This window comes from Tachysurus vachellii, chromosome 8 (genome assembly GCF_030014155.1).
Source record: "Tachysurus vachellii isolate PV-2020 chromosome 8, HZAU_Pvac_v1, whole genome shotgun sequence".
NCBI classification, from domain to species: Eukaryota; Metazoa; Chordata; class Actinopteri; order Siluriformes; family Bagridae; genus Tachysurus; species Tachysurus vachellii.
In genome coordinates, this window is record NC_083467.1 from 21,390,696 (window position 1) to 21,416,501 (window position 25,806).

Below are 25,806 nucleotides of genomic sequence, written 5' to 3' on the forward strand. Positions count from 1 at the left end.
TAAACACACATGGAAACACACAAGCTCCTGGGCTGCTTAGGCTCTGTACCTGCATTATATAACTAATTAGTTTGACATATTATAGAATCACACTATTCCATGATTTGCTAGTTTTATCCTACATACCAGCTTGAAAGTGCATGTGGGACTTATTGAGACTTATTATGTATTGACTTTAATTACAACTTTGTTCAAGGCAGTCCTCAAGGGGCTACTTTTAATTTAATCATCTACAGTAACATTCTTACAAATGTAAAAAGGCTGCTGAAAAACAACATCCCGAATGAGGAGAAACATGCCCTTGGTAGGCAGAGCATGAACTCTTGAGGTCTTTGAGGCATTACTGTAAAACGTTGGCTCTTTCTGAAGCATTTTATGGATATTACAGGAAACTGACTAGCGGTATGTTGATATGTTGAAGTTAGGCAGATGAGAATATCCACAATAAAATTCCAAACGCATTTAAAACAGAGTTTAAACTTTGTGTTCTTTGCATTACTCAGCAACAAGTATGCGACGTACATTGACTGCTTCAATCATTAAGGACTATTATTCACTACATATCCTTGTAACATACAAAGCATTATTTGACTTTAGGATATATAATTGTGGAATGATTTAGTTTTTTACTTTCCTGTGTCATCCAGAAGAGGATGGATTTCCTTTTCAGTCTTTTTTCTATATCCAGATATTCTGTATTCAAAATCTTTGACCAGTACAAGGTCTATTGTTGAAAACGCTACACAAATAAAACTGCATTGAACTGATTTCTGTGTTTATCCCTTGTATGTTGTTCGGGTCTGTGGGATCCATATTCATAAACATCAATAGTTTTGGAAAAACTTTGCTTCCTTGTAAATTTGTTGATTTTTTTTCCCACTCATAACTTGATTAAATTTGAATTAAAAAATGTGGTGTAATAAAGGTAAAGGGCAAATATTAACCATATATGCTGTTTATATTGCTTGTAATTGGGATGGAGTAAACATCTGTAGAGTATTTTAACATCAAATTTTTTGGACAGATGGTGTAATTATGCATATGTTTAATATTAGTTTCTAATTTAGATTACAAGCCGAGTAAATCAACTATATATAAAATAAAATAAAAAATGAAAGAGGTAAAAAAAAAAAATGGGTGGGCATTTTTTTATAAAAGTGTGTGCATGTGTGCGTGTGTGTGTGTGCGCGCGTGTGCGTGTGCTTGCTGTCAAGTCATACAATAAATTGAAAGTCATATGTCGGATTAATATCCAAGCCAACTGGCAGAGATAACACACTGAACCCTGCTACGCTGGCATGTTTATCTTGCTTTACACTTTTTTTCATATTTAATTTATTTATTTTCCTGGTGGAAGGGATTCAGTCTAGCAAATGCTTTTGGGGACTTGGGGAAAGCAATCAGGGGCTGCTTTATCTTATTTTCAGACAAGAGTAAACTTGATTGGAGAAGGAACAGAGGCAGTCTGGATGTGACCTCAGCTTTTCCCTGGAGCCATGGTGCTAATTTGGAAACATGATGCTTCACTGGGACTGTTACTCCAAGCACAGTGCGTATCCCTGAGGATAGAAGCTTTGGCCAAGCAAAGAGATCACAATCTTATTTCATTTAGATTGGTGCCATCATCAACATACTGTAGCTCTTTTAATGTTACAATAACACAGTTTTAAAGAAATTGGTATGTAGCATTGACACATCAGATCAGCGGCAAGAAAAAAGAATGTGTATACTTATAAGGTGCTCAAAAACTCCACTTGACTATACTGTATACAGTTGTACTGTAGAAAGGACATGATTTATAATCATACTCTTTGGTGTCACCCAGATTTGAGGATAAGGTTCTCTTTAGGGTCTGGTTCCACTTAAGGTTTCTTCCTCATATCATCTCAGGGAGTTTTTCCTTGGCACTATTACCTCTGGTTTGTTCATTAGAAATAAATCTAAATAGAAATTTTAAACTTTACCATTTCTATTCTGAATTTTTATATTTTTATAAAGCTGCTTTGTGACACTGACAATGTTCACTGTTAAAAGAGCTAAACATATAAAACTCTTGAACTTCTCAGTTGAACGGAAATGTAAAGAAGAAGAAATCTTGAGCTGAACCAGACTCAAAGATTTTCCATTCTCTTCTGCCTGACACTGGATAATGGGATTCTAAATAAAGCCTAATAAAACTGGTCATACTCTCTACCACAGCTGTATACTATAAAGTTACTAAGTGTGCTGAAAGGTTTATGTTTATTATGAGCAATAGTCTTTATGATTACCACAGCAGTTCTAAAATACATGTCTACAGTGTCTGTGAGAGATTATCCACTCTTGAAAGAGTAGGTTTTGGACATACACTTAGATTTTCTGGTCTTTTATCTTTTCTTTATCTTTAGGGTAACCATGTGGAACCATTCACCATTCATGTGAAAATGGTCAAAATCACATAAGTACCAGGATGTACTGGTATCACATAAAGCTGCTCAACAGAGCGATTTTAAAGTTTACCTCTGAACCCATTGTAGATAAATCTAGAGTGAGCTACCTTTCAGTTCCAGTGTAGATATAAGCTTCTATCTTCATCCCATCTAATGACACACATAGTCATGCATGCATGACTATTATTATTATTATTATTATTATTATTATTATTATTATTATTATTATTATTATTAATGTTCTCCATGTGCTTGTTCAAGGGGATTCCTCCAGTAGTACAGTACATTACTCTCACAATAACCTCCTTCTGACCTAGACAAAAATGACTATTAATTTCCAAACAGCTTGGTAATTACCCAATTTGTGCAGGCCGATTCCAGAGCCATTAATAGTTCTTTGTTCCAGGGAGATGCAGTCCATTAGTTAATATTATGTTGTAATTACTGCAATATGATTACAGTGTACACATTCAGCCAAGTTAGACTGGGCTCATTAACCTGCATTGTAACATTCAGAGCCCTCTAGTGGAAGGAAAGAGTTTATAACATATCGTCTACTTGCGGAATATATCAATCATATATGCAAGGGAACCAATTTTATGCACAAAAAAGGCCCAGGTATATAGACATGAGGACACAGATCAATAGGTTTAATATATAGGTAAAGTTTTACGTTCAATTTAACAAAAAAGGTAATTTTTCAATTTAAAAAAGTAAATAAATAATATAATAAATAAATAAATAAATGACATTTGTTGAACTGTTAAATAAACTCACCTGCGCTGATACATCCATTCAATCCATGACTACAAAATAAATAGCCAAAAATGTAATTACTGCATTATCCTAAAAGGTTCATCATTTAAAACTCTGTGTACAAATATTAAAGCTTTTTTGTTTTTGTCCTGAATTTTTTTCTACTTAAAAATCACAAACTTGTTCATGGTGTTGATTTTGTGTATTGTGGCCTTTTTTATATTCACTGGATCTTGTGTGAGTGTGATTTAGTTTGCATGTATTATTTAAAGAAAGAAAATGATATTCTTTCATAAACAAATAAGTATTTTATTTTGTTCATTTTATTAATGAACAAAAAAGGGACCCACAATGCAGCAGTTATGTGCAGAAAAAAAAGTATTGCATGTAGCCCATACCATAGCCTAAGGTAAGAAGACAAAGATTTTCAGTCTTTTGTAATCCTCCTTGTTTGTAGTAGTATATAAGTCAAATGCTACCTGCTTCCATGTAAGAAATGAGCCATAATTTGTAGATAAAACAGTTTTAACATTAGTTATGCTAAAATCACTACTAAGAGACACACCCAAACAATATCAAGGGAAAAACCAAACTTTATTTCCTTTTACAAAACATTTTAAAGGTAACCTAAGCTCAATCTTTTAAAACTAATATAGATCTGCAAGCAGCGATTTATGCAATGTTAAGTAAATACTCCAAACAGCATAATTTACAGAAGCACAAAGAGGAAAAGGGCCCTTGGTTGTTTTTTTTTTTTTTTGCTGCTCTAGTACAACAGAAACCATATATGAAAGACGATAATTGACTGAAATCAGATTTGCATGTTTTCCATGTAATGCTCAGTAAGTTAATAAGCTATTAGGTGTCACAAAAAGTAATACGATAATAAATGCAGTGTTTTTAATGAAGACATGAAAATGCAAGGTGATAAAGCAAAAAAAAAAAAAAAAGCAAAAAAATAAATAAATAAACGTGATGGCACTGTATATAACTAACTGATTTAAAACATCATGAAACACCTATTTTATTGCATTGTTGTAGATGTAATAATAATAATAATGATAATAATAAATAATAATAAATAATGCAAGTACTAAGATGTGAGAATATTATGCTTCTGTATAATGAGCTACAGCACGGCACATTATATACCCAAAACATAACAAAAAGAACATTCCATATGAATATTACAAGACACAGTCTTGCTGAAACATACAATCTAAATTAATGTTTAATTACAGCCTAAGACACTCACACAAAAATCCTACATTTCAACTCAGTGCAAAATATAATGTATGTGACATTTAATAAAAGTATGTCTAGCGTGTTACTGACACGGACGTTAACAGAATTATAATAACATTTACATTTCAACAAACTTAACTCATTTAAAACGACAATATTACATCATCTCGGTCATGTGGAGTGTGTTACTGGCTGGAGATGACTGTGTGCATACGTTTGTGTTCACAGCTGAAAAGAACTGGCTAAAAAACTTCAGATTTTTGTCCGATTACATCTGAGCGTGTTGCGTAGTGGAATAACATTCGGTTGCATATAACTGGATTGTTTGCTAAACCCTCTCACATCAAATGTGATCTCTGTGTACTTTTAGAATGTTTAAAGCATAAAAACAGTTTCCTTTATGGATAGATATTTGGTTTCATAAGTGTTCTGTCAGACTCAGATTAAGTCTAATCCCAGATTGAAAGCCTACTTGATGCTAAACAAATACAGTCAAATTCTAATCTACTTTACTGCACTTACTTAATCTGAGTCTTGAAAACCGGGTCAGGAAGTGATCCTTCTGATTTGAAGAACATTTTGAGGGGAAAACAGAATTACAGACTCTGTTTAAAGAATAGTCGATGAAAGAATTACATTCAACTCAGCCTGAGTATCAAATCCTTTAATCTGACACTGAGGTGCACACTGAGGTTCATTTAAGATTTAAACACTAAGCTGGAAACACAGTATAATAGAGTCTATTTGCTGTTGTCATGTGTGCTTGACAGGGCTTTGTGGTTCAGAGTGTCATTTTTAGAAGAACAGCTGACGACCAGAGCTAAAACCGGCCAAACGGATCCGAACATTTCCAAAATGCTACACATTTGGCTCTGAAAGGGTCTCAATATAACTCCAGATTACACACACAGAGTAGCTCAGGAAATTACTGGAGATTTCACAGAGATGCAGGTTACAAAGTGTTAACAATGATGCTGATTATACTAAGAAATTGCCAAAACAAATGATAAACGAAGCAGAGAATGAAAGAGATTAAAGCTCAGGACTGAACATTGGAAAGCCAGAAAAAAAAAAAAAAATCAGATGGTGGTTTGAATTAAAACTGAATGGTGAAAAATTTCTGATGAATTACAAAAAAATTACATAAATAAATAAAAAGCAGGTGGCGATTTGAAAAATTAATGCCAAAAAATAAAAAAATAAAAAAAATCTGTGATGAATTACAAATGTAGATGCTCAGATCCCAATTTGTGCCAAAGGATTTTTTTTTATTACATTACTTGGTCTCACAACAGGGCTGATTAATGGTACAATGTAGAGATTTTCACCCAAACCCATCAAATCTTCTATCTTCAAAACTATCTTCACTTTCTGGCCCTAAATGAATCTCGCTGATTCCAGACACAGTACTGTAGTTGATGAGAAACATCTGGGAAACATGTTGCTGTGTATGAGCTGCAGTTTAGGTTAGTGTTCAAAAAGCACTCAGAAGCCTACAGACCTTTTACCTGCATTAGAAAAAAATGCTCTAGAAATGAATCAAAATGAATCATGAATCATTTACACTTGCAAAGACATCAGCAAACCAATTATTCCACTTTTTCTTGTAAAAGATTTAGTACATTAAATATACTATAATAACATAGAGGCTTATATTAATATATCAATTATAATTTTGAGAAATGTTCACATTTAATTTGAATATATTTTTAGTGAGGACACAAGCTACACCGGCTCATTCCTATTCCATGTGCTATAACTAGTTATTTATATATAATTTATTATTTATGTCCTCAGAAGCTCTGAAAGTGAAAGCGGATATCAGCCTGAAGACGGACGGTGTGTGTTGTGTCAAAGAAAGGTCCTTAATCTCTAGATTTGTTCCTGGCATTACATCAGCGTGTGACGTGGAAGTCTGCGCCATTGTGAGCTACTGACTACTTATTAGTGCTGTAATACATTAATTTTGAAACCAGCAGTGCAGATCCAGCAGCACAGCAGAATATGGATTGAAAAGAAAAGAAAGAAAAGTAAAGAAAGAAAAAAAAAAAGAAAACAGACGACATGAATGACTCACAGTGACAAAATATGGTGACATGAAAGGTACTAGAGTGTCAAAAAAGTTAAGTGTTCTTTAAAATTAAAAGGGTAGGAAAAATAAAAACAGGGGAGTTTTCAGATAACAATGCAGGAGCGGTAAGAACAACACGAACTGCCGATTCGGAACAGACAGAGATTATAGAATCTAAAATTGTTATAATAATTTAAAATTCAGGGTAAACTAGTACAGAGGAAGAGAAACAAAAATAACCAAGGTGTAATGCCATTGGCTCAAGGGTCATGTGATGCAGTGAAGGATGATGGGTAGAAATTAGAGAGAGCCCATTCCAGTGACTTCAGACGTCAGCCTAAAACAGTCAGGAGAGGAGGGACAGGGAGAGGACAGGGGTAGGGTCAGTAGGGAGAGACAGAAAAGTAGAGTAAATAAAATAATTTTAAATTATTTTTGAAACTTTAGTAGTAATCTTGAAACTTGAACCTTTTTTTTTTTTTTTTGCACAGTGTTCATGCATTTGTATTTATTGATGCATTCAAGAAGATAACAGTGAAGCAAAAATAAATAAATAAATAAAAAACGTCTTTTGAATCGAAATCAAATTGAAAGAACAGCCACCATTGTAGTCGCAGGATTTGACAAGAGAAAGCAATCTAATATCAAAACTATCTGAGGAGAATAAACCGTACTCAAGCCCTGCTTGGCAGCATATGCTACTACTGTAGGTACCAACCACATATTAACTCCCCACCCCACCACCCCCTCTCACCACCATCAATTTATTTATTTTTTTTCTTTCTATTTTTACACAAAGTTACTTAACCGTAATTTACAGAAGTCCTAAACTGCAACTTGAAAAGAAACGAAATGTTCCAGGTCGTTATTGTGATTTATTATTTCAGTAAAGTATATCATTATTTTAACATATTTCAAGATTTTCAAAACTATCCAGATATCGTTCCACATCAATATGTAATAATGTCTGTAAATATTATTTTGACTTATTGAAAGATATTATTGGGTTATATTGGGTTATTATTTTGCTTCCAGTTAACGTTATTACAACGTAATATCACAGTGTGACGCTGCAGAACAAAAAGGAAAATGATCTTGAAATAATGAGAGCTCTTGAGATGACAAAAAATAAGTAATAAATACAATATCTGGAAATAATAAGATATATTCTATGGTGTAATTTTGAAAAATGAAGATAATAGCTGAGAAAATGTCACTATCTTGAAATAAGGAGATACTCATTTGACAAGATACATCAACATTGTTTAAATAGTCATGGACAGTCTTAACTGATGACTTATAAAGTCGTAGTTATGTTATAGTTTAAATGACGGTGAAGTTCATGGCTTCTGTAATTATGAACTAATAAACAGAACAAAAATAGTAAATGACAATCCAGAAGAATCATTCAGCATGCTGAAACACTACTGAAACACTACATAGCACAAGATGTTCTTATTCTCTTACAGTATTCTGTATACACAGGTTAGTCTACAGGTTGAGGCTTGTGAAAGGGGTGGGAACATTGAGGAAAGTCTGGTACATTGAGTTAATGTGGGGGGTGCGGGTGGGAGTGGGGGCTTGCTGTTTGCTTCAGATAATGAGAGCAGATTTTGGGCTTCAGGATGTAGTCATTGATGAGGGGTCAATCCACATGGCTGCCACATCTCTGAACCTGTCGAAGCAATATCCATTAGTACATTCCCCGCTGCTCACCTGCAAGGCCTACCATCACACACTGTATACACATGATATGACATTTACACTTGACTCTGAAGCTTCATGTCCTATTTCGTTCATGAAACAACTTTCCTGCATTCCAGTACTGTGTTCATATTACTGTCACAAACACTTGCCTGACCCTCGAAAACCGACAACGTATGCTTAGAATGCAAGCAGACTTTTAAAACTGATTTGAAATGCATCTTTATCTAAGATACTTAATAGTATCCTTTGCACTATTAAAGCAACCACATAAAGCACATGCACTGCCCTGCAAAAGTATTCATACCCACTGAACTGTATGCTGGAAAACCTTTTAGACACCATTTATAATTTTCTTTCCATTTTACAGTTGTGTACCACTTTGTGTTGGTCTTTGAGATAAAATCCCAATAAAATACATTTCTGGTTGTGGTTGTAATGTGACAAAATGTGGAAAAGTTTAGTGGGTATAAATACTTTTGCAAGGCACTAAGCACTGCCACAGACCTCTTTAGCTCATACTGATATGCAGTAACCTTGTGAATATAGTGAGAGCCCTGTGACTCCAGATCATTTCCTGCAGATCATTGCTTTATTAGATTGAAGGAGAGATTTGAATCTTTTACACAGTGTGAATGTGGATGAAATGCGGAAGGGGCCGAGGTACTTACCTTGCATTAATGAGGTACTGCGCAAGGCTGATGTTGGCGGGGGTTCCTGTGATGGTGATCTGGCGCTCTGATGACCCTTCCATGGCATTAGCGATTTTGATCTGTGCTCCAGACATCTGACGGATCTCGTTGATTTTGGTTCCCTGGCGCCCGATTATGCAGCCTATTAGCTGGGAAGAAATAGTAAAGGCTTTTAAAATGCAAAATCATGTTCTAGGAAAGAGAGCTGGAGAGCTCTTTGGTGGATCAAAAGCAATTTGGTTAAATTGCTATGCAAATTTGTATATTCCAAACATTACCCCATGTATAACAGAATATTACAGACTTCCTTACCAAAGTACACTGTCATACTGCTATAATTTACTCTCACAGCTAGTGACAGACTTCCATCAATCTAATCTAACTAATCCAGTCTCCAAACAGCAGCCACACTTGAGTCTATCGAAAGCCAAGATCAACTGATTAAACAGGTGGAATCAGGTGTGGCTTCTGCTTGGTTGGAATTAAAACTTGCACCCTCATAGGCCCTTTGCAGATAGGATTACACAAGCCCAGGTCTGATCTATCCAATCTAATCTAAACCATCCATCTGCAACGGATCTATCAGTCTGTGTCAGCATATGATGCTTATCGTCTTCTTATTAGAATCATGAAAACACTCATCTCAAATCACATAATAGATAAACATCTCAATACACACATGTTGTATCAGGAAAATAATAACACGGCATGCTATAATTCCTTTTATACACAGCAGCAATTTATACACAGCCACACAAAACACTATTTTTATGAATCATAATGCATGTTCTATCCATGTATAATTGAATCTGTATAATCTCTCCTTCCCCAGTAATAAAAAAGTTTTTCATATTTCTGAGAAACTGAAAAGTCCTCTATCCTCCAGACATACCTCTTAAATGTACAACTTAAAGGTACAACTTAACAGCAACTGTTTCTAAGCTATGTAACTGGAGACTCCTTCCAAAAATCCTAAATGTGGAGCGTTCGTCAAACACGTTGTTACTACAGAAAGGACAAAGTGTACAATAATACTCTACATAGACATGGGGACTTGATGTATGGGGAATTGTATGTATGACTGAATTTTTTTTTTATTTTTAACATTTTTTAAGTAAATCTGGGTCGGAATGAAAGTAAACGAATTGTGAGTAGTCATATAGGTTAATAACTATAACAAGAAGAAATGCAATGGCTTTCCATCACTGTAGAAAAAACAAACCTTTACAACAAACTGTAGCGCCATTGCTTTATAGGACTAGTGTATTGTGTGTTTGTTTATACTCACATCATTGGGAATGGTGAGTTCATGAGTACTGGCCGGGGGACTGGCATCCAGACCTGAGACAAAGAGCAGGTGAGGGTTGGGGAGAGACCACATTAAGACACACACACATGCGCACACACACACAAACAAATACACATACTGTATTCTGCTTGCAAAAAAATAAGGATATACTGCCAAGAAGCTTTTCCAAATTCAAAGACTGATCGTATTTAATTATCTCTGGCATGCAGAAGTGATGTTTTAATCATGACCATGCATGCAGTAACACTATATCTCCAGTCTGAGCTGATCATCTCCCTCTCTTTCTCAACACACACACACACGAACACACACACACACACACACACACACACACACACACACACACACACACACACACACATACACACACAGACCTGAACAGGAAAACCTATTTCTTCCCTTATTGTAACAGAGGAGTTTGGAACAGATTGCTGGTGTGTTGCATAATTGCATAAATTTCACTGTTGGAATATTCAGTTGTAATAATGTTGTCCATTCTCAAAAATGATTTTTATGCTTTCACTAAGTGCCTTATCTGAGGCTTCCGTTTCTTTGTCCAGAGCGTGAATATGCAGTGTCGTCAAACAAACGTGTATTAAAAATCATGTAACGTCCAATACAAGTAAATATATTTCATTTTCTAGCCGGTACATCCGGGACCTCTTTTATAAAATGTTACATGGATTGCAGTAAAACAAGAAATTGTAAATAAACTCTGGCATGCCAATAATATACTTTCTACTTCAATTAAAAATTGTTTCAGGCTACCAAAAATAATGCTGACTACATTTTAATCTTACTTTTGCCAACTGCTTCTGCAAAGATCATGGTGTACAAGGAGCCAGTTTATAAATGTGGGGCTCAAATTCAGTCTCTTTTGGTGTAAATCCTTGCTAGTTAAGCTGCTCTTCTCAGACAGTGAATGTTTTAACGTGCTATAACAGTGAAATGGACAAATCAGTTTGTACTTGTAAATCAGAACCGTGTTCGTCCTGCATCAATACATGATTGAGTATGATTGAGATGAAGAGTGTCCACACACCCTGATTAGACTTGTGTAAGGGCCTTTTTACACCTGGTCACTTCATGTGTTTTCTCTGATCTTATAGCTATCTGATTTGTTAAAACTGTTCCATTTACATTAGGCCACATAAACGCGTCTTGGCGAATCGGATATCAATCCGATCTTTCTACTCCCGCCCAATATGCAAATATATTTTACCTCATTTCCGGGGTAATTGACATGCAACACGCTTTGGTGTATGTGGTTGCTACAAAAAACAGCATTTAAGTGCATTTTAATACTAAACGAGACACCTGGGTGAAAGATCAGAGCCAGCACTGATGGGAAACATATTTGTTTCTGGTGCGATGCACGACTCGCGAGTCACCTGCGAGTGACGTACTTCCGTTTGGGAGGAGTATAGCGCTGATGTATGTGGCTTGAACAACCACATTCATTTACACCTGTCCAGTTTCATCTGAAATGCGTCCCAGACCACCTCCTGAAGTGGTTTGAGCGATCGGATTTCTATCCGTCTCGAAACCGTTTCGGAGGGCATTTAGACCTGGTCTTTATACGATCGGATAGCTATCTGATCACAGAAAACGCATGAAGTGACCAGGTGTAAAAACCCCCTACTTTTGATCTGGCCTTGCTCATAATTTTCCATTTCATGATTACTGTAAATCGTCCAAAAATTTTCACTTACTCAAAACATAGTAATCTAAAATAGGTTTTATATGAACCTTTTATATGAATTTTATTCAGATTTTTTTTTATTCTGAATGCATTCCTGATAAGCTGCTTTGAGAAGATGTCCGTTGTAAAAGCGCTATGCAAACAAATTGAATCAATTGAATTAAAACTGAGATTAAAAGAGTAGGTGAGATTTTTCTATACTGTATATGATAACATTAAGTAAACGAGTTAAAAATAAGGTTTGTGTATAAATGCAGTGAGTGGCTTTTATCTCAGGCGATTAAACTGATATGGACAATGCTAATATTTAAATTTAGAGCTCATTCCCTGTTGTAAATTTTTAATTCTTCAAAATTTGTCAGAAATGTTTTTCCCATAGGTAGAATAGGTTAGAAATGTAGACATCTGAGCATCTTAAAAATTCTATAATTTTACCAGGGTTTGAGATATCTGCAAAAGGAAATGTTAAAAATTGACCATGTGAATAGTTTTCCTGAGCTGCCAAAGATTTCATATTAAGTCATGATATCCTGTGTATATAAATACAGTCATGATTTGTAACGTAACCTGATTCAGTTTTATCTGTTGGTAGAAAACCTGGTGGAAGTAAACAAAAAAAATGGAAAAAAAAAAACCTCTTCAGAATGTAAATAATCTAATACATAATCATTAGATAAAATATACAGCATGAATGTTGAACCAGGCCATCAAGAAACCATTTTAAAATAAATTGCATATTACACATGGCAATTCTTCTGGCAAATTCATTCTTCAGCAGTTATGCTTGAGGTATACAGCGATCAGCCATAACATTAAACAGACTGACAGGTGAAGTGAATAACACTGATTATGTCATTACCCTGACACCTGTCAAGTGGAGAGTCGGTTCTTACAGTTGATTTGTTCGAAGCAGGAAAAACGAACAAGTGCAAGGATATGAGTGACTTTGATAAATTGGGAAATCGTGATACCTAGACGACTGGGTCAGAGCATTGCTACGCAGAACTAAAATTGGCCCAAGGAAAGTTAACAGGCGATGTACTGGGTCATAAGCACCCAAGGCTCACTGATGTGCTTGGTGAGTGAAGGCAAGGATATCTGATCCCACAGTGGTATTTAACACAAATTTCTGAAAATGTTTGTGTTGGCTTTGATAGAAAAGTTGTCAGAAGACAAAATGCATTGCGGCATGCTGTGTACGAGACTGTATAGCTGCCGATTAGTCAGAGTGTCCATGCTGACCCTTGTCCACCAATGAAAGCACCTACAATGTGTGCATGAGCATCAAAACTGGACCATGGAGCAATGGAAGAAGGTGGCCTGGTCTGATTAAACACATTTGGCTAGATTTATGTGCGTCGCTTGCCTGAAGAATTGATGGCACCAAAATGCACTATAGGAATGAACTGGGCAATGTTCTGCTGGGAAATCTTGGATCCTGGCATGAAATGTAGCTGTCACTTTAATATGTATTCCCAACCTAAACACTCTTGCAGATCCTTTCACTGGCCTTATTCAACAGGAACATTCTCCTTGCCACACTCCAAACATTGTTCAGGAATGGATTGAGGAACATGATAAAGAGTTCATGGTGGTGACTTGGCTTACAAATTCCCCAAATCTCAAACCAATCAGCATCTGTGGGACGTGTGGACCAAGACGTCTGATCCAGGGAGGCACCACCTTGCAACTTAAAGGATTTGCTGAACATCTTGGTGTCAGATATTATAACACACCTTCAGGACTCTTGTGGAGTTCATGTCTTGATGGGTTAGAGATGTTTTGGCAGCACAAAGGGGACCTACATGATATTATACAGGTGGCTTTAGTCATGGCTGATCAGTGTATATTATTACATGCCTTAAATTTAAGGCATTTTTTTTAGACTCCCTTTATCCATTATCTCATTTATACAGGTGAGCGATTAAAGGTCACGGACCTTGCTCAGGGGGCCAGTGGTGGCCACTTGGTGGACCTGGGATTTGAGCTCATGACCTTCTAATCACTAATCCAACACCTTAACCAATGAGCTACCACTTTCTCGCCTGCCTACACTACTATATGCGTCCTTCTTTTGTAAGCTTTTGTAAATCTGGGCATAAAATTACATTTTTATCAGATGTGGAAGCAAATCTATATCCTCAGACTTTTAAATCTGAAACGATGCGCTAATCAGATTGATCCCACTTAACGTTAACAAATGCCCAAAGATTATCATTACCTGGTAACCTTACCATATAAGGGGATTTACAGTAAATAGGAGATTTATAAGGAGATTTAGAGTAATTTGCAGTTGAAACAAAATGCAACCCATGTTGTTAAGGTGTCCTGCATTGCTCAGAATTAGGAAAATATATGTAAATAAAGACAAAAATATCTTTGTTTCTCATAAGACCTGCTCTTATGGCCTAGTGTTCCATTATCATGGTTCTTTAAAGGTCCAAGAGAACCATTTTCTGTATTACGCAACCTTTATTGTAGAGAGCGCTTCATGCTTACTAACAAAGTCTTAACAAGGGCAATATTTTCTGCTTTTATTATGACCAGGGAATATAATTACATTTTGAAGCACTACTTTTAAAAGTATAAAGAGGCAAAAACAAAAGCATGCACATTTCCAAATAAATCAATAAATAAGTAAATGAATAAAATACCAACGTATGAATGGAAAATGACAAATGCACCATTCAAGGCGGCTGTGGTAACCTAATGGTTAGACAACCACATCGGCAGGCTGTGAGTTAGAATCCCAGCTCCACCGAGCTGACACTGCTGGGTCCCTGAGCTAGACCCTTAACCCTCAATTATTCAGTTGTATAAAATGAGATAAAATGTAAACACACATGCACACACATACACACATGCACACAGTTACCATCTTTCTTTCTTTCATTCTTTAGCTCTTTCATTTTTTTTGTTGATGCTGAGATCATTTCTAATCTCTACTCTGTTAATTTATTTTATATCTTAGCTAGTAGTAGAGGCTGTTCAAGCAAATAAAATAATTAACTAAATAAGTAAAAAATGTCAAAATAACAAAAAAAATAAATAAACAAACAATTAAATAAATAAATAAAGGTCACAGCAAAGTGAAGAGCAACCACCAGGGGCATGTCAATAAGCGTGACATTAATAGAAGAGGAAACATAAAAGAAAGAGAGTGAAAGAAAAAGACAAAAAGAGTGTTTCTACAGGTACAAAGAGAAGGAGACTGAAAGGGCTTGTGGGTACGTACCGGGGAAAGCAGGGGTGGTCTGTCCAAGGGGGGTAAAAGGGGTTTGCTGCATAGCCAACTGGTGGAGCTTGGTCAACTGCTGAGGGGGTAGGAGGGACAGTAGAACTAAGAGTTTATTGTTATAACACAGGTCACACTGAGAAAATCAAGAAACCAAAACTAGTATAAAGAGAAGACGAGGAAAAGAAGCTGTGACAGTGGTGAAACAAAAGAGAGTCATAAAAAGAGCAAAAAAGTGAGATCAGCTTGAGGAGGACTTGGCCTGGCACTGTGAATGAAAGTCTCAGGCTGGTTTATACTGTACTTGTCACATTTCTGTGTGTGTGTGTGTGTGTGTGTGTGTGTGTGTGTGTGTGTGTGTGTGTGAGTGTGTGTGTGTGTGTGTGTGGAGAAGTAGTGTCAGCACAGTTCACACATCTGTACGACATAAATACAACATCCACTTGATGGCATGTCAGACCCAAAACATGTCTGTTCATCAAGTCAAACTGTAAAATGTTTCCACTGTTGTAATGATAGTTGGAATGATCTGCATATTGCATTAAAAAGCATGCATGTTAGTGTAGCACGGATTAAACGTCTAGAACATAACAATGATATTTTTGAGATGATTCATAGTGCTTATTGAGTTCATATGTCACGTGGTGTTATATTGCCCTCACTGTTTACAGTGGAATTGCATCACACAGGCACTTATTTTCCGTCAATGTTGTGTAAAAATGAAGCTTAAAATAACCACAGGAAGCGTGCTGCAGTCATTCTGTGCGTGCATATTTAAAAGGCAGTATAATTGGGGCTTTATTGTGCAGGTTTTATCAGAGAGTGCTCTTTCTCATAAAATATTTAGGGCTTTTTTTTGGATACAAATGACTAATTCTTGAAATATGAGCATCTCTAAATGTTAAATGATGCTCACTATCCTCTCAGATGCATGCTTGAACCCTATATGAACTTTCTTCCATTGCTTCTCTTTACTCATTTGAACAATATGTTCTTTACAATCCAAGACTGATGCATAGTGCTGCGTTTGTCGTCTAAATCTGTGTTTAAAAGCAGGTAAAATTTAAGCTCAGGCTTCATTTGAGTGATTGTAATGTCCTCCAGTTTCTCCCTGAATATCAATCACTACCAAAGTAAACTGAGAGGGAATGAAGCACACTAATGTCACTGCATGTGATTATTATTGAGACAGATTCATTCTGATTATTAATGGAGATGATGATGAGGCTCAAGGGGACTTGGAAGGTGTCTGCTGTTTGCTTATGTAACCCAGTCTGTTTAATCAAAAGCTTTATATCGTTTATCATGAGAGTCATTGACAGATCATTAGCATTTATAAAGGGCTAGAGCAGTGAGAGATGATAATATGGACAACAACAAAATGATTAGATTGGAGTATAAACTACAGCAATTAGCTAGCTTGCTTTCATTGCAGGGCTTAATGGGATAGATATAAATAACAATGTTATAGCAATAAATAGCATTGTATAGTGATAGAAATTAATGTTAATGAGCACTTTTTTCTAAATATTTCCATTACAAATATACTGTGTATCTCTATACAATGAATGCGGCAGTGATGGCTCAAGTGGTTGAGTCTCTGGATTGTTGACTGGGGTTTAAGACCAAACTGCTACTGTTGGGCCCTTCAGCAAGGCCCTTAACACTCACTGCTCCAGAAGTGCTGTATCATGGCTGACCCTATAATCTTCAAAAAGTTGGGATATGCAAAAAAAAAAAAAAAATAATAATAATTCATTGTGCTTTAATGCATATGTGACAAAATAAATGGTTCTATTCAATGCCTTTCTGCTTTGTAACTCCATGATCCCAGGGTTCGGTCCTGAGCTCGGGTTACTGCCTGGGTGGAGTTCTTCATCTACTCTTTGCTGATGATGTTGATTGTTTGTTTTCTGTCTACAGCCATGGCTAAACGTTTTGAGAATGACACAAATATTAAGTTTCACAAAGTTTCCTGCTTAAGTGTTTTTAGACCTTTTTGTCAGATGTTCCTGAATTATATACTGAAGTATAATTATAAGCATATCATAAGCGTCCAAGGCTTTTATTGACAATTACATTAAGTGAATGCAAAAAGTCAATAATTGCAGTGTTGACCGTTCTTTTTCAAGACGGCTGCAATTCGCCCTGGCATGCTTTCAATCAACTTCTGGGCCACATCCTGACCGGTGGCAGTCCATTCTTGCATAATCAATGCTTGGAGTTTGTGGGTTTTTGTTTGTTCAATGGGATTAAGGTTTGGGGAGATTCTCAGCCATGGACCCAAAATTTTTAGGTTTTGTTCCCTGAGCCACTATTGTCTTATGGCAAGGTGCTCCATCATGATGGAAAAGGCATTGATCATGACTAAATTGTTCTCGGATAGCTGAAAGAAAGAATTTGCTCCATAAGCATGCACTGGCTATGCTAAATTGTTAATTGTGAATCTACACGGTGTCCTACAACGGACATCCAGCGTGTTTTCCCACTTTACGTCCAGTGTCACCAGGATATGCCCTGGACTCACCGCTACCCTGACCAAGATAAAGCACTAACTGAAGATGTACGAATGAACAATAGTGTATTTTAAACACCATTACACCACTTCAATTTAACTATTCTCTAATGTAGGCCTGCACAATATAGACAAAAATACTGCGATTAGATTATTTTCATTCCATAGTTTATCAAAACAAGTAGAATGTCACAGTTTATACTGAAAAACTGTTTAAGAGCTGTTGTTATGTAATGTAATATTTATTTTTCTGCATCAAACTACACCATGAGTGATTATTTTCCTATAACAGCATGCACACAAGTGTTTTATTCCTTACATAAAACATTATTTAACACTAGGGTTAACAGCAGGATTTACTGACATTTGTTTCAGTATTTATTATTTATTTTATTCATGATTGAAAAGAATTTTACATATATTAGCTTGTATTAAATTAATGCATGAGCAGGGGTTGGTCAGCATCTCTTGGTATAAAATTGAGACTGAAAATTTATCACAAATGTTGCCAATTGTAATCTCACAATAACCATTAACTGACATTATATTCTGCATGCAGCCCCACTCTACTATTTGCCATTTTACTTGCATAACAAATTTTATATTGTGCTTAGAAACTAGAAAAATTTCATTATAAAGCCCTGAATGGAAATAATAATAATAATAATAATAATTGGTCCTCAGATGACCTGCGATGGTATCATTTTCGAATGTGACAGGCCAAGTCCTAATAAGTCTGGCCCACACCTCAGAGGGCTCATGTCATGACCAATTTCAGATTGTAACGCAACAAAAATTACACATCAGAAATGTCATATTAATATTATTGCTTAATATTAATAGAGATGCATGTTGAAAAGCTACAGAACCATGCAGATAGGAAGATAGGAGGTGGGGATGGGGAAAGGGAGAGCTGTTAGGAACTCACATCTGGATGTGGAATAGCATACTGTCCCTGAATAGTGTAAGCCTGTGAGAGAAAAGGAGAAAAGGGAAAAAGGGGGAAAAAAAAATTAACACCTCTTTTTTTTTTTTCCCCCAGCAGCCTATTAAACAATAAACAGTTGGTGCATAACCACTAGAGCTCCTGTTAACACCCCATGCTTTCATGTCTAGGCTTGAAATATCAGCTTGGTACACAAGTATGAATAATTGAAATGTAATCCGGATTGGATCTCCCTCATCTCAAAATCACACAAATGATCTCTGACAGTTGGTAATTATTTAAACCGACTGTTTAATTTGTTGTGATGTGTTTATTGTGCCTTGCGTTCAGAAAAAATACCGCATTAATAATTTCTGCTTTGAGTTCCGACACCATCCGAAGGTTGAGCTATAATTAATTAATGGCTGTATGAAATGGAAGTAGATAAGGTTAAGTAAGTGGAATGTTAAGAGTGCAACACAGTCATAACACTTCATTGAGCTTTTATTATAATACTATTCAGATTATATATATTAGAAGCACACACTGCACTGTGAGTCATGTTAACAAATGAGTTGGAATGACTGTTAAACTTGCTGATAAAATATCCCTTTAAATCATCTGCCTTCATTGGTGCTCATATTTTATTTTATTATTTATTTTCAATTTAATTTGTCCAGTATGTTTTATCCCGCTCCATTTAAACATGGAAATTGCGATTTGTTTTTACATTTTGATTTGCTTTTTAGGCATATTAAAAGGATATGATATCTTATTTAAAGGGAGAGAAGAGCTTTCTTGACAAGAGCTTGCATATAAGATGTTAATATAATCCTTGAGGTATAAATTCAGGTAGAATAAAACACATTTTTGAGATCAGGACAAGTGTAAAATAACATTTTGCATATACATTAGGGGTTGCGTAGAATATTCAGCTATTTCAACATTTTTTTTAATTCCATCCACAGCTGTACTATAAAGCTAAATATAATTTAAATAAAGCTCTTGCATTGTGGCATAATGAATTCCATCATGACAAATGCTGTGTTGTACATCACTATAACGTCATTCTGCTAGTTTGTTGAACATCTCGGGTCATTTTCAGCCTGTAAAAAGCTTCCAGATCTTTATTAGTCAAGGCCGGTCGATAAGCTACTGTATAAGGAGAGATCTGTTGATGGATATGAGTTTATCCGTGCTGCACATTCTCTGTGTCATTTAGGGAAGTTGTGGCCTAATGGTTAGAGTTTGACTCCTAACCCTAAGGTTGTGGGTTCGAGTCTCGGGGCCGGCCACGACTGAGGTGCCCTTGAGCAAGGCACTGAAGCCCCAACTGCTCCCCAGGTGCCGCAGCATAAATGGCTGCCCACTGCTCCGGGTGTGTGTTCATTGTGTGTGTGTTCACTGCTGTGTGTGTGCACTTTGGATGGGTTAAATGCAGAGAGCGAATTCTGAGTATGGGTCACCATACTTAGCTGTATGTCACATCACTCTCACTCTCTCATTGCCTCATTTTGTCCTACAATTTGTCCATACAAGTGCATTTTTAGTCTTTAGTCTCTAGGTTTAGTTACAATAATGTAATTAATGTAACAGAATGTAATACAAGGATTTATTGTTCTGCAACATTGATCAAATTTTCAAAATTCAAATTTTATTTGTCACATACTTGGGGAAATAGTAGCTCAGTGGTTTTGGACTACTGATCAGAAGGTCATGAGTTCAAATCCCAGGGCCACCAAGTTGCCACTCTTGGACCCATGAGCAAGGAGATCAACCCTTAATTGTTCAACTGTATTAAGCAAGATAAATGGGAATGAATGTGCTCAACCTCACACAGTAGAATGTGCAGTGAGATAGAAAGATAAAAAGAATGATGTTATATTTCTATTTTTATTTTTTTTTTCATTGATAGTGTAGCCTTAAATCTCACAAAATGGCTGTTAATTGAAATGTGGATTCTCACGTTGTTATCAGAATTTAACTGCACTAAGAAAGGGGGGACGGGGATAGTTGTGTCCTGAATCAGTTACTGAGGCAAAGATGACTAGCTGTCAAGTTTATTCAGTTACAGAGTAGTAAAAATGAATAGTCCTGCAACCCCTAACATAAACTAGCAAGTTCTGTCTCTCTCCCTCTCCCCCTTGTATAGTGTCTGTCCCTGTGCAGCAGGGACTCTAGCCGTAGGTAGCATGCATGTGAAAAGGTGAGAAACCTGAGTGCACTAACAGGCAGTGGCTGGTGCTGCAGTAAAAGGCTGAGATTGGCTGCGGACGCCGCCAGCGGGTCGGCTCTTACCTGGCCACCTGAAAAAATGACCGGGGTGGAGGCAGGCTTTGGGCGATAGGGGATGGTGGCACCTTTCGGTGGGGACTAGCAGAGGGAAAAAGGGAAGAGGTGAAGACAGTGTTAGACCCGGGAAAACACAGTGTGTACACAGGTGTGTGTGTGTGTGTGTGTGTGTGCAAACACATCGGTATGTACATCATTGTGTGAGTTTGTGTTTGGTGTGTGTGATGCGTGCTTGTATTGTGACTATGTATATTAAAGTGAAAAAAAAAAAAAGATAATGTTTGTGAGCAATGGAAATAAATATGCCAATCTCTGGCATCACCCAAGAGAGTAAACTTTATAAGAAACACAAAAAATACTCCTTTCTTTCTCTGTCACTCTGTCTGTACAGCTCTCTCTGGGCCATTTGTGATGTTGGCTGTGTGACTGCAACAATGACTCTTCAAAATTTTGTTTTAAATTTGTCCATATGATGAATCTTTACTCGATTTTAGAGTCATTAGTATTAGATGAATATAATTACAGCACAGATTGAGTTTATGAGTAAAAATGTATTTATTCTTATATTATTCACATTATGCAAATCTGTCCCATAATGTGGGGAGGTCTGAGAAACCTGGTGAATGACAATAGCTGAATTCTCCACCAAACTAAAAAAGGAGGATAGAAATAAATATGTATATATATATAAACTGAATAATAATTTTATGATATTTTATCTTAGCAGGATTTGTTACACAGAATGTTAGCTAAAGAATAAAAATAAGACAGGACTGGAAAGAAGGAACTTGACAGAGGGAGCAATAGAGCATGTGTATCAAGGGGAAAAGCTGTGCTTATTCCAGGCAACTGACTGCTGTGACAGAGAAGGAGAAGAGAATAAGATTATTTCAGTTTTGTCCTGTAATAACAGATTTAAAGAGAAGGCCATGTGTGTCTTATCAAAGGGAAGGTAAATGACAGACAGGCTCTCAAGGGTGTACTGTAGGTGTGTGTGCTTTTGTATTTTCTAAGCTAATGTGTGCTACAGTAGAGGAAGGTGTGATCAGCTGAGTTTGTACTACACATGTGGTTTTGTGTTTGAGTTTTCTCAAAGCCTCGGTCCAAGTACACTGGTCACTGCACTGTACCTCCAGCATGACCACACATATCTGTTTGACACACTGGATGATGGCGTCCGGGGTGCCCGAGATTGTCACAGCGCGCTCTGTGGAGTTGGGCAGCATGTCCCCGGCCACTTGCACCTGAGCTCCTGTGGACTGGATAGATATGGAGAAAAACTTTCATAATGCATAAAAATTAAAGTTTAAGCCATTCATAATTCTTATCAGTACATTCTCATACAAAGCAGTAACAGCTCAGGTGTACAGACAAAAGGAAGAGTAGATGTCTGTCTGTCTGTCTATCTATCTGTTCGAAAATGCCTAACACATACAGTATAACATAGAAATATATAAGAGTAAGCATCCTACACACAAATAAAAACCATGCCCAAGCATAAACATATACAGTAGGGTCTAAATTTACAACAGATTGTTTATTTTGTACACTGATAAAAAAATTGTACATAGCAACGGTAATGTGTACCAGTCTATCAGTGTAATGATAGCAACAGCTTGTATTAGTCATTGTCTAAGACTAAATTCAGGAATAATCACTAGATAAAAATGTCAGGTTTTTTTTTACTACTGAATAATATACTTAAAATACTTAAGCAGGGTTCTCCTGTTATAGCACAGTGCTGTTCAAGCCTTGATTCTGATTGGTCAGTTGGTGTTTCAATTATTTTTCTTTAGGGTTTTGGCTGTAAGGCTGTAAAGCAAGAACAAGTTTCTAATTTTTACATTCTTATTTAAATAACTTATCTTGTCTATAGTAACGTGTAAGTAAGTTGTATGGTAAGGTGTATGTATGGCGAATGCGTCTAATCTAATGCTAATAATAAAATAATGCGTTATTATTGTTTAATGTGTTATTTAACTAAGACAAATAATAATATAATCACTGATCTGATGAAGCATTATCTAAGGAGAATTCCAGTGTGAAAAGTAAGTACGTTTTCAACCACTGGGGAAATAAAGACTCCTAAGAATTCACTGACTATAAAAAAAATGATGATATTGATGAATGAATTCAAACTTGGGATTTATTCACAAACTGCTGTGATATAAGAGGATTAAGACACTTCAGGACTTGCTGTATAACTTCATCTTCAGGCTGGTAACTGTAACTCTGCTTCATGTCAGGCTGCATCACACCACATCACTCTGTCAAGCTTTATTCCTTAATCATTTCTGGCTGTTCCCAGCCACATGAGAGAATAACTGTCAGTTGCTGGGCAGAACTAACTGTCATGCTCTAGTTATTTTAAAAATGTAGGGTTTCTATCTATCAGCAGAACCATTGCTGGGAATAAACACTGTACCTCTCTCATCTCCTTGATTTTGGAGCCTCCTTTGCCAATGAGAGAGCCACACTGGCTGGCTGGAACCACCAGCCTTAAGGTGACAGGGGGCTTGCTGGTGGCCGGGCTGTTGCTCATGGAGTTGATTATATCCTGCGGAAGCGTGTGAAAGAGAGCAAGAATGAAAATGTTGAACAGCTGCAAAGCTCTGCTTCATACAGTTTTGAGCTGAGGATTTGAGGATTTTCAGTAACAACAGTGAAACAGAGAAAATGAATCTAACTATAAGAGAGAGGAGTTCTCACTCACTCACTCACTCATTTTCTACTGCTTTATCCGAACTACCTCGGGTCACGGGGAGCCTGTGCCTATCTCAGGCATCATCGGGCATCAAGGCAGGATACACCCTGGACGGAGTGCCAACCCATCGCAGGGCACACACACACTCTCATTCACTCACACACTACGGGCAATTTTCCAGAGATGCCAATCAACCTACCATGCATGTCTTTGGACCGGGGGAGGAAACCGGAGTACCTGGAGGAAACCCCCGAGGCACGGGGAGAACATACAAACTCCACACACAAGGCGGAGGTGGGAATCAAACCCCCAACCCTGGAGGTGTGAGGCGAACGTGTTAACCACTAAGCCACCGTGCCCCCTAGAGAGGAGTTTAAGATGTTAAATCTCAATAGAACTCAAAGCAGTCCTTTGATTCAGTAAAGGTTTATTCGTATAGTGCTTAAATAAACACAAAGCAGCTTTACACAAAAGATACAGACCTCAAACGAAGCAAAGCACAGGCAACACTGACAAGGAAAAAAACTCCCTGACTGCTATGAGGAAGAAACCTTGACGTAGATCAGACTCTATACATTATCTCAAGGACCTGCTGCTAAGAAATTGTGTTCATTCTAGTATTAGTGCACGAAATATTGTTTGAACATTCAGTATTCACTTACAATATTTACACTGGTCTGTCGGCGCTGTTTCTGTTTACTGTTTATTGTCTTTTGTGTATTGTATTTTTTGTACTTTTTGTATTGTCTTGTAACTTTTTGTCCAGTACTGTCTTGACTGTCTTGTTTGTCTTGTCCTGCACTGTTTTCACCATGTTGCACAGATACACTTTATGTGGCTTGGACTACTTACAAGTCCTTAGCTCTGTCTTTGTTTTATGTAGCACCATGATCCTGGAGAAACGTTGTCTGATTTCACTGTGTACTGCAACAGCTATATATGGTTGAAATGACAATAAAAGCGTCTTGACTTCTTGACTCGACTTGACTTGACTCTTCTACACCACAGCAGATAGTGAGATTAGAAAACATTTACACTTTTACAACTGTTTAGTGTCGAGTCAAACAGTACACTGTTGTGTTAAAATGTTTAGGATGAGAACGGCGTGGATTAGAGTCCAGCAATAAGAACCTGGAATACGTTTATGATTACAGCAGCAGTTTTTAGGTAGAAAGTACAACATAATATCAAGCTTAGTTTAACCGCAAATTCAAACGTGAGGCATTTCTATACATATCAATGAAGGTTAAATAAAAATTTCAAACTTTAATAGATTTATAAGGGGGGCACGGTGGCTTAGTGGTTAGCATGTTCGCCTCACACCTCCAGGGTCAGGGTTCGATTCCCGCCTCCACCTTGTGTGTGTGGAGTTTTCATGTTCTCCCCGTGCCTCGGGGGTTTCCTCCGAGTACTCCGGTTTCCTCCCCCAGTCCAAAGACATGCATGGTAGGTTGATTGGCATCTCTGGAAAATTGTCCCTAATGTGTGATTGCGTGAGTGAATGAGTATGTGTGTGCCCAGGCTCAGGCACAGGCTCCCCGTGACCCGAAGTAGTTCGGATAAGCGGTAGAAGATGAATGAATATATTTATATTGAATTTTGATATTTATGGTCGGTTCTTCATCAGAGATCATTTGAAGACATCGACAGGAAGGAATGAGTGTCTTGTCTGTGGTGAACTCAGAAGTTACGCTAACCTATTAGTTCCTAAGGAGCTCTTGGTTGTACAATTCTACTCAACAAAAAAACTGTTGTTTAAAGGACATTATTTACATTGACATTATTTCCTGTCCAGTGTCACTTAAATAAGAATGAGGTAAAATGACCCTGATTCCTCTCAAGGTTTCTTCCTCATATCATCTCAGGGAGTTTTTCTTCATCGCTGTCTTCTCAGGCTTGATCATTATAGATAAATAGTAACTTAATAGTAAACTTTAAACTTTGACTTTTTTATTCTGTTTCTATACTTATGTAAAGCTGCTTTGAGACAATGTGAATTGTTAAAATCGCTATAGAAATAAATTGAACCGAATTGAAAATTGTTATAGAAATTGACCATGACGGTTGCAAAGAAAGCAGCGTCTTTGTGGTATTTTTGTAATCTGAATGGCTTCTGCACTGTTAGTGAAGTGCCAGATGCAGTGTTTGGCGATTAGAGATTTATTTTTGATGGCATTTTTTATTTCACAGTCTATTAAAACTGCTCACTGAACGGATTCAGTTCTGC

At 36.8% G+C, this 25,806-nt stretch overlaps 1 protein-coding gene across 8 annotated transcripts in view; it reads right to left on the reverse strand.

Moving 5' to 3' along the window:
• Positions 1-3,920: 3,920 nt before the first annotated feature.
• The window catches only part of pcbp3 (poly(rC) binding protein 3), a 76,108-nt gene continuing 54,222 nt past the window's right edge, over positions 3,921-25,806 (reverse strand). Inside the window, exons 9-16 of one of the 8 annotated variants that reach the window (XM_060876894.1) lie at positions 23,301-23,432; positions 22,006-22,134; positions 20,882-20,956; positions 18,587-18,628; positions 15,144-15,219; positions 10,186-10,238; positions 8,877-9,046; positions 3,921-6,838 (exon numbers count right to left, since the gene is read on the reverse strand). In XM_060876894.1, coding sequence (XP_060732877.1) covers positions 6,802-6,838; positions 8,877-9,046; positions 10,186-10,238; positions 15,144-15,219; positions 18,587-18,628; positions 20,882-20,956; positions 22,006-22,134; positions 23,301-23,432 — 714 coding nt within the window. In that variant the 3' untranslated portion in view covers positions 3,921-6,801. Of the gene's footprint in view, positions 6,839-7,377; positions 8,177-8,876; positions 9,047-10,185; positions 10,239-15,143; positions 15,223-18,586; positions 18,629-20,812; positions 20,957-22,005; positions 22,135-23,300; positions 23,433-25,806 lie in introns of those variants that run through there. The other 7 variants (XM_060876893.1, XM_060876890.1, XM_060876889.1 and 4 more) reach the window with 7 other exon arrangements.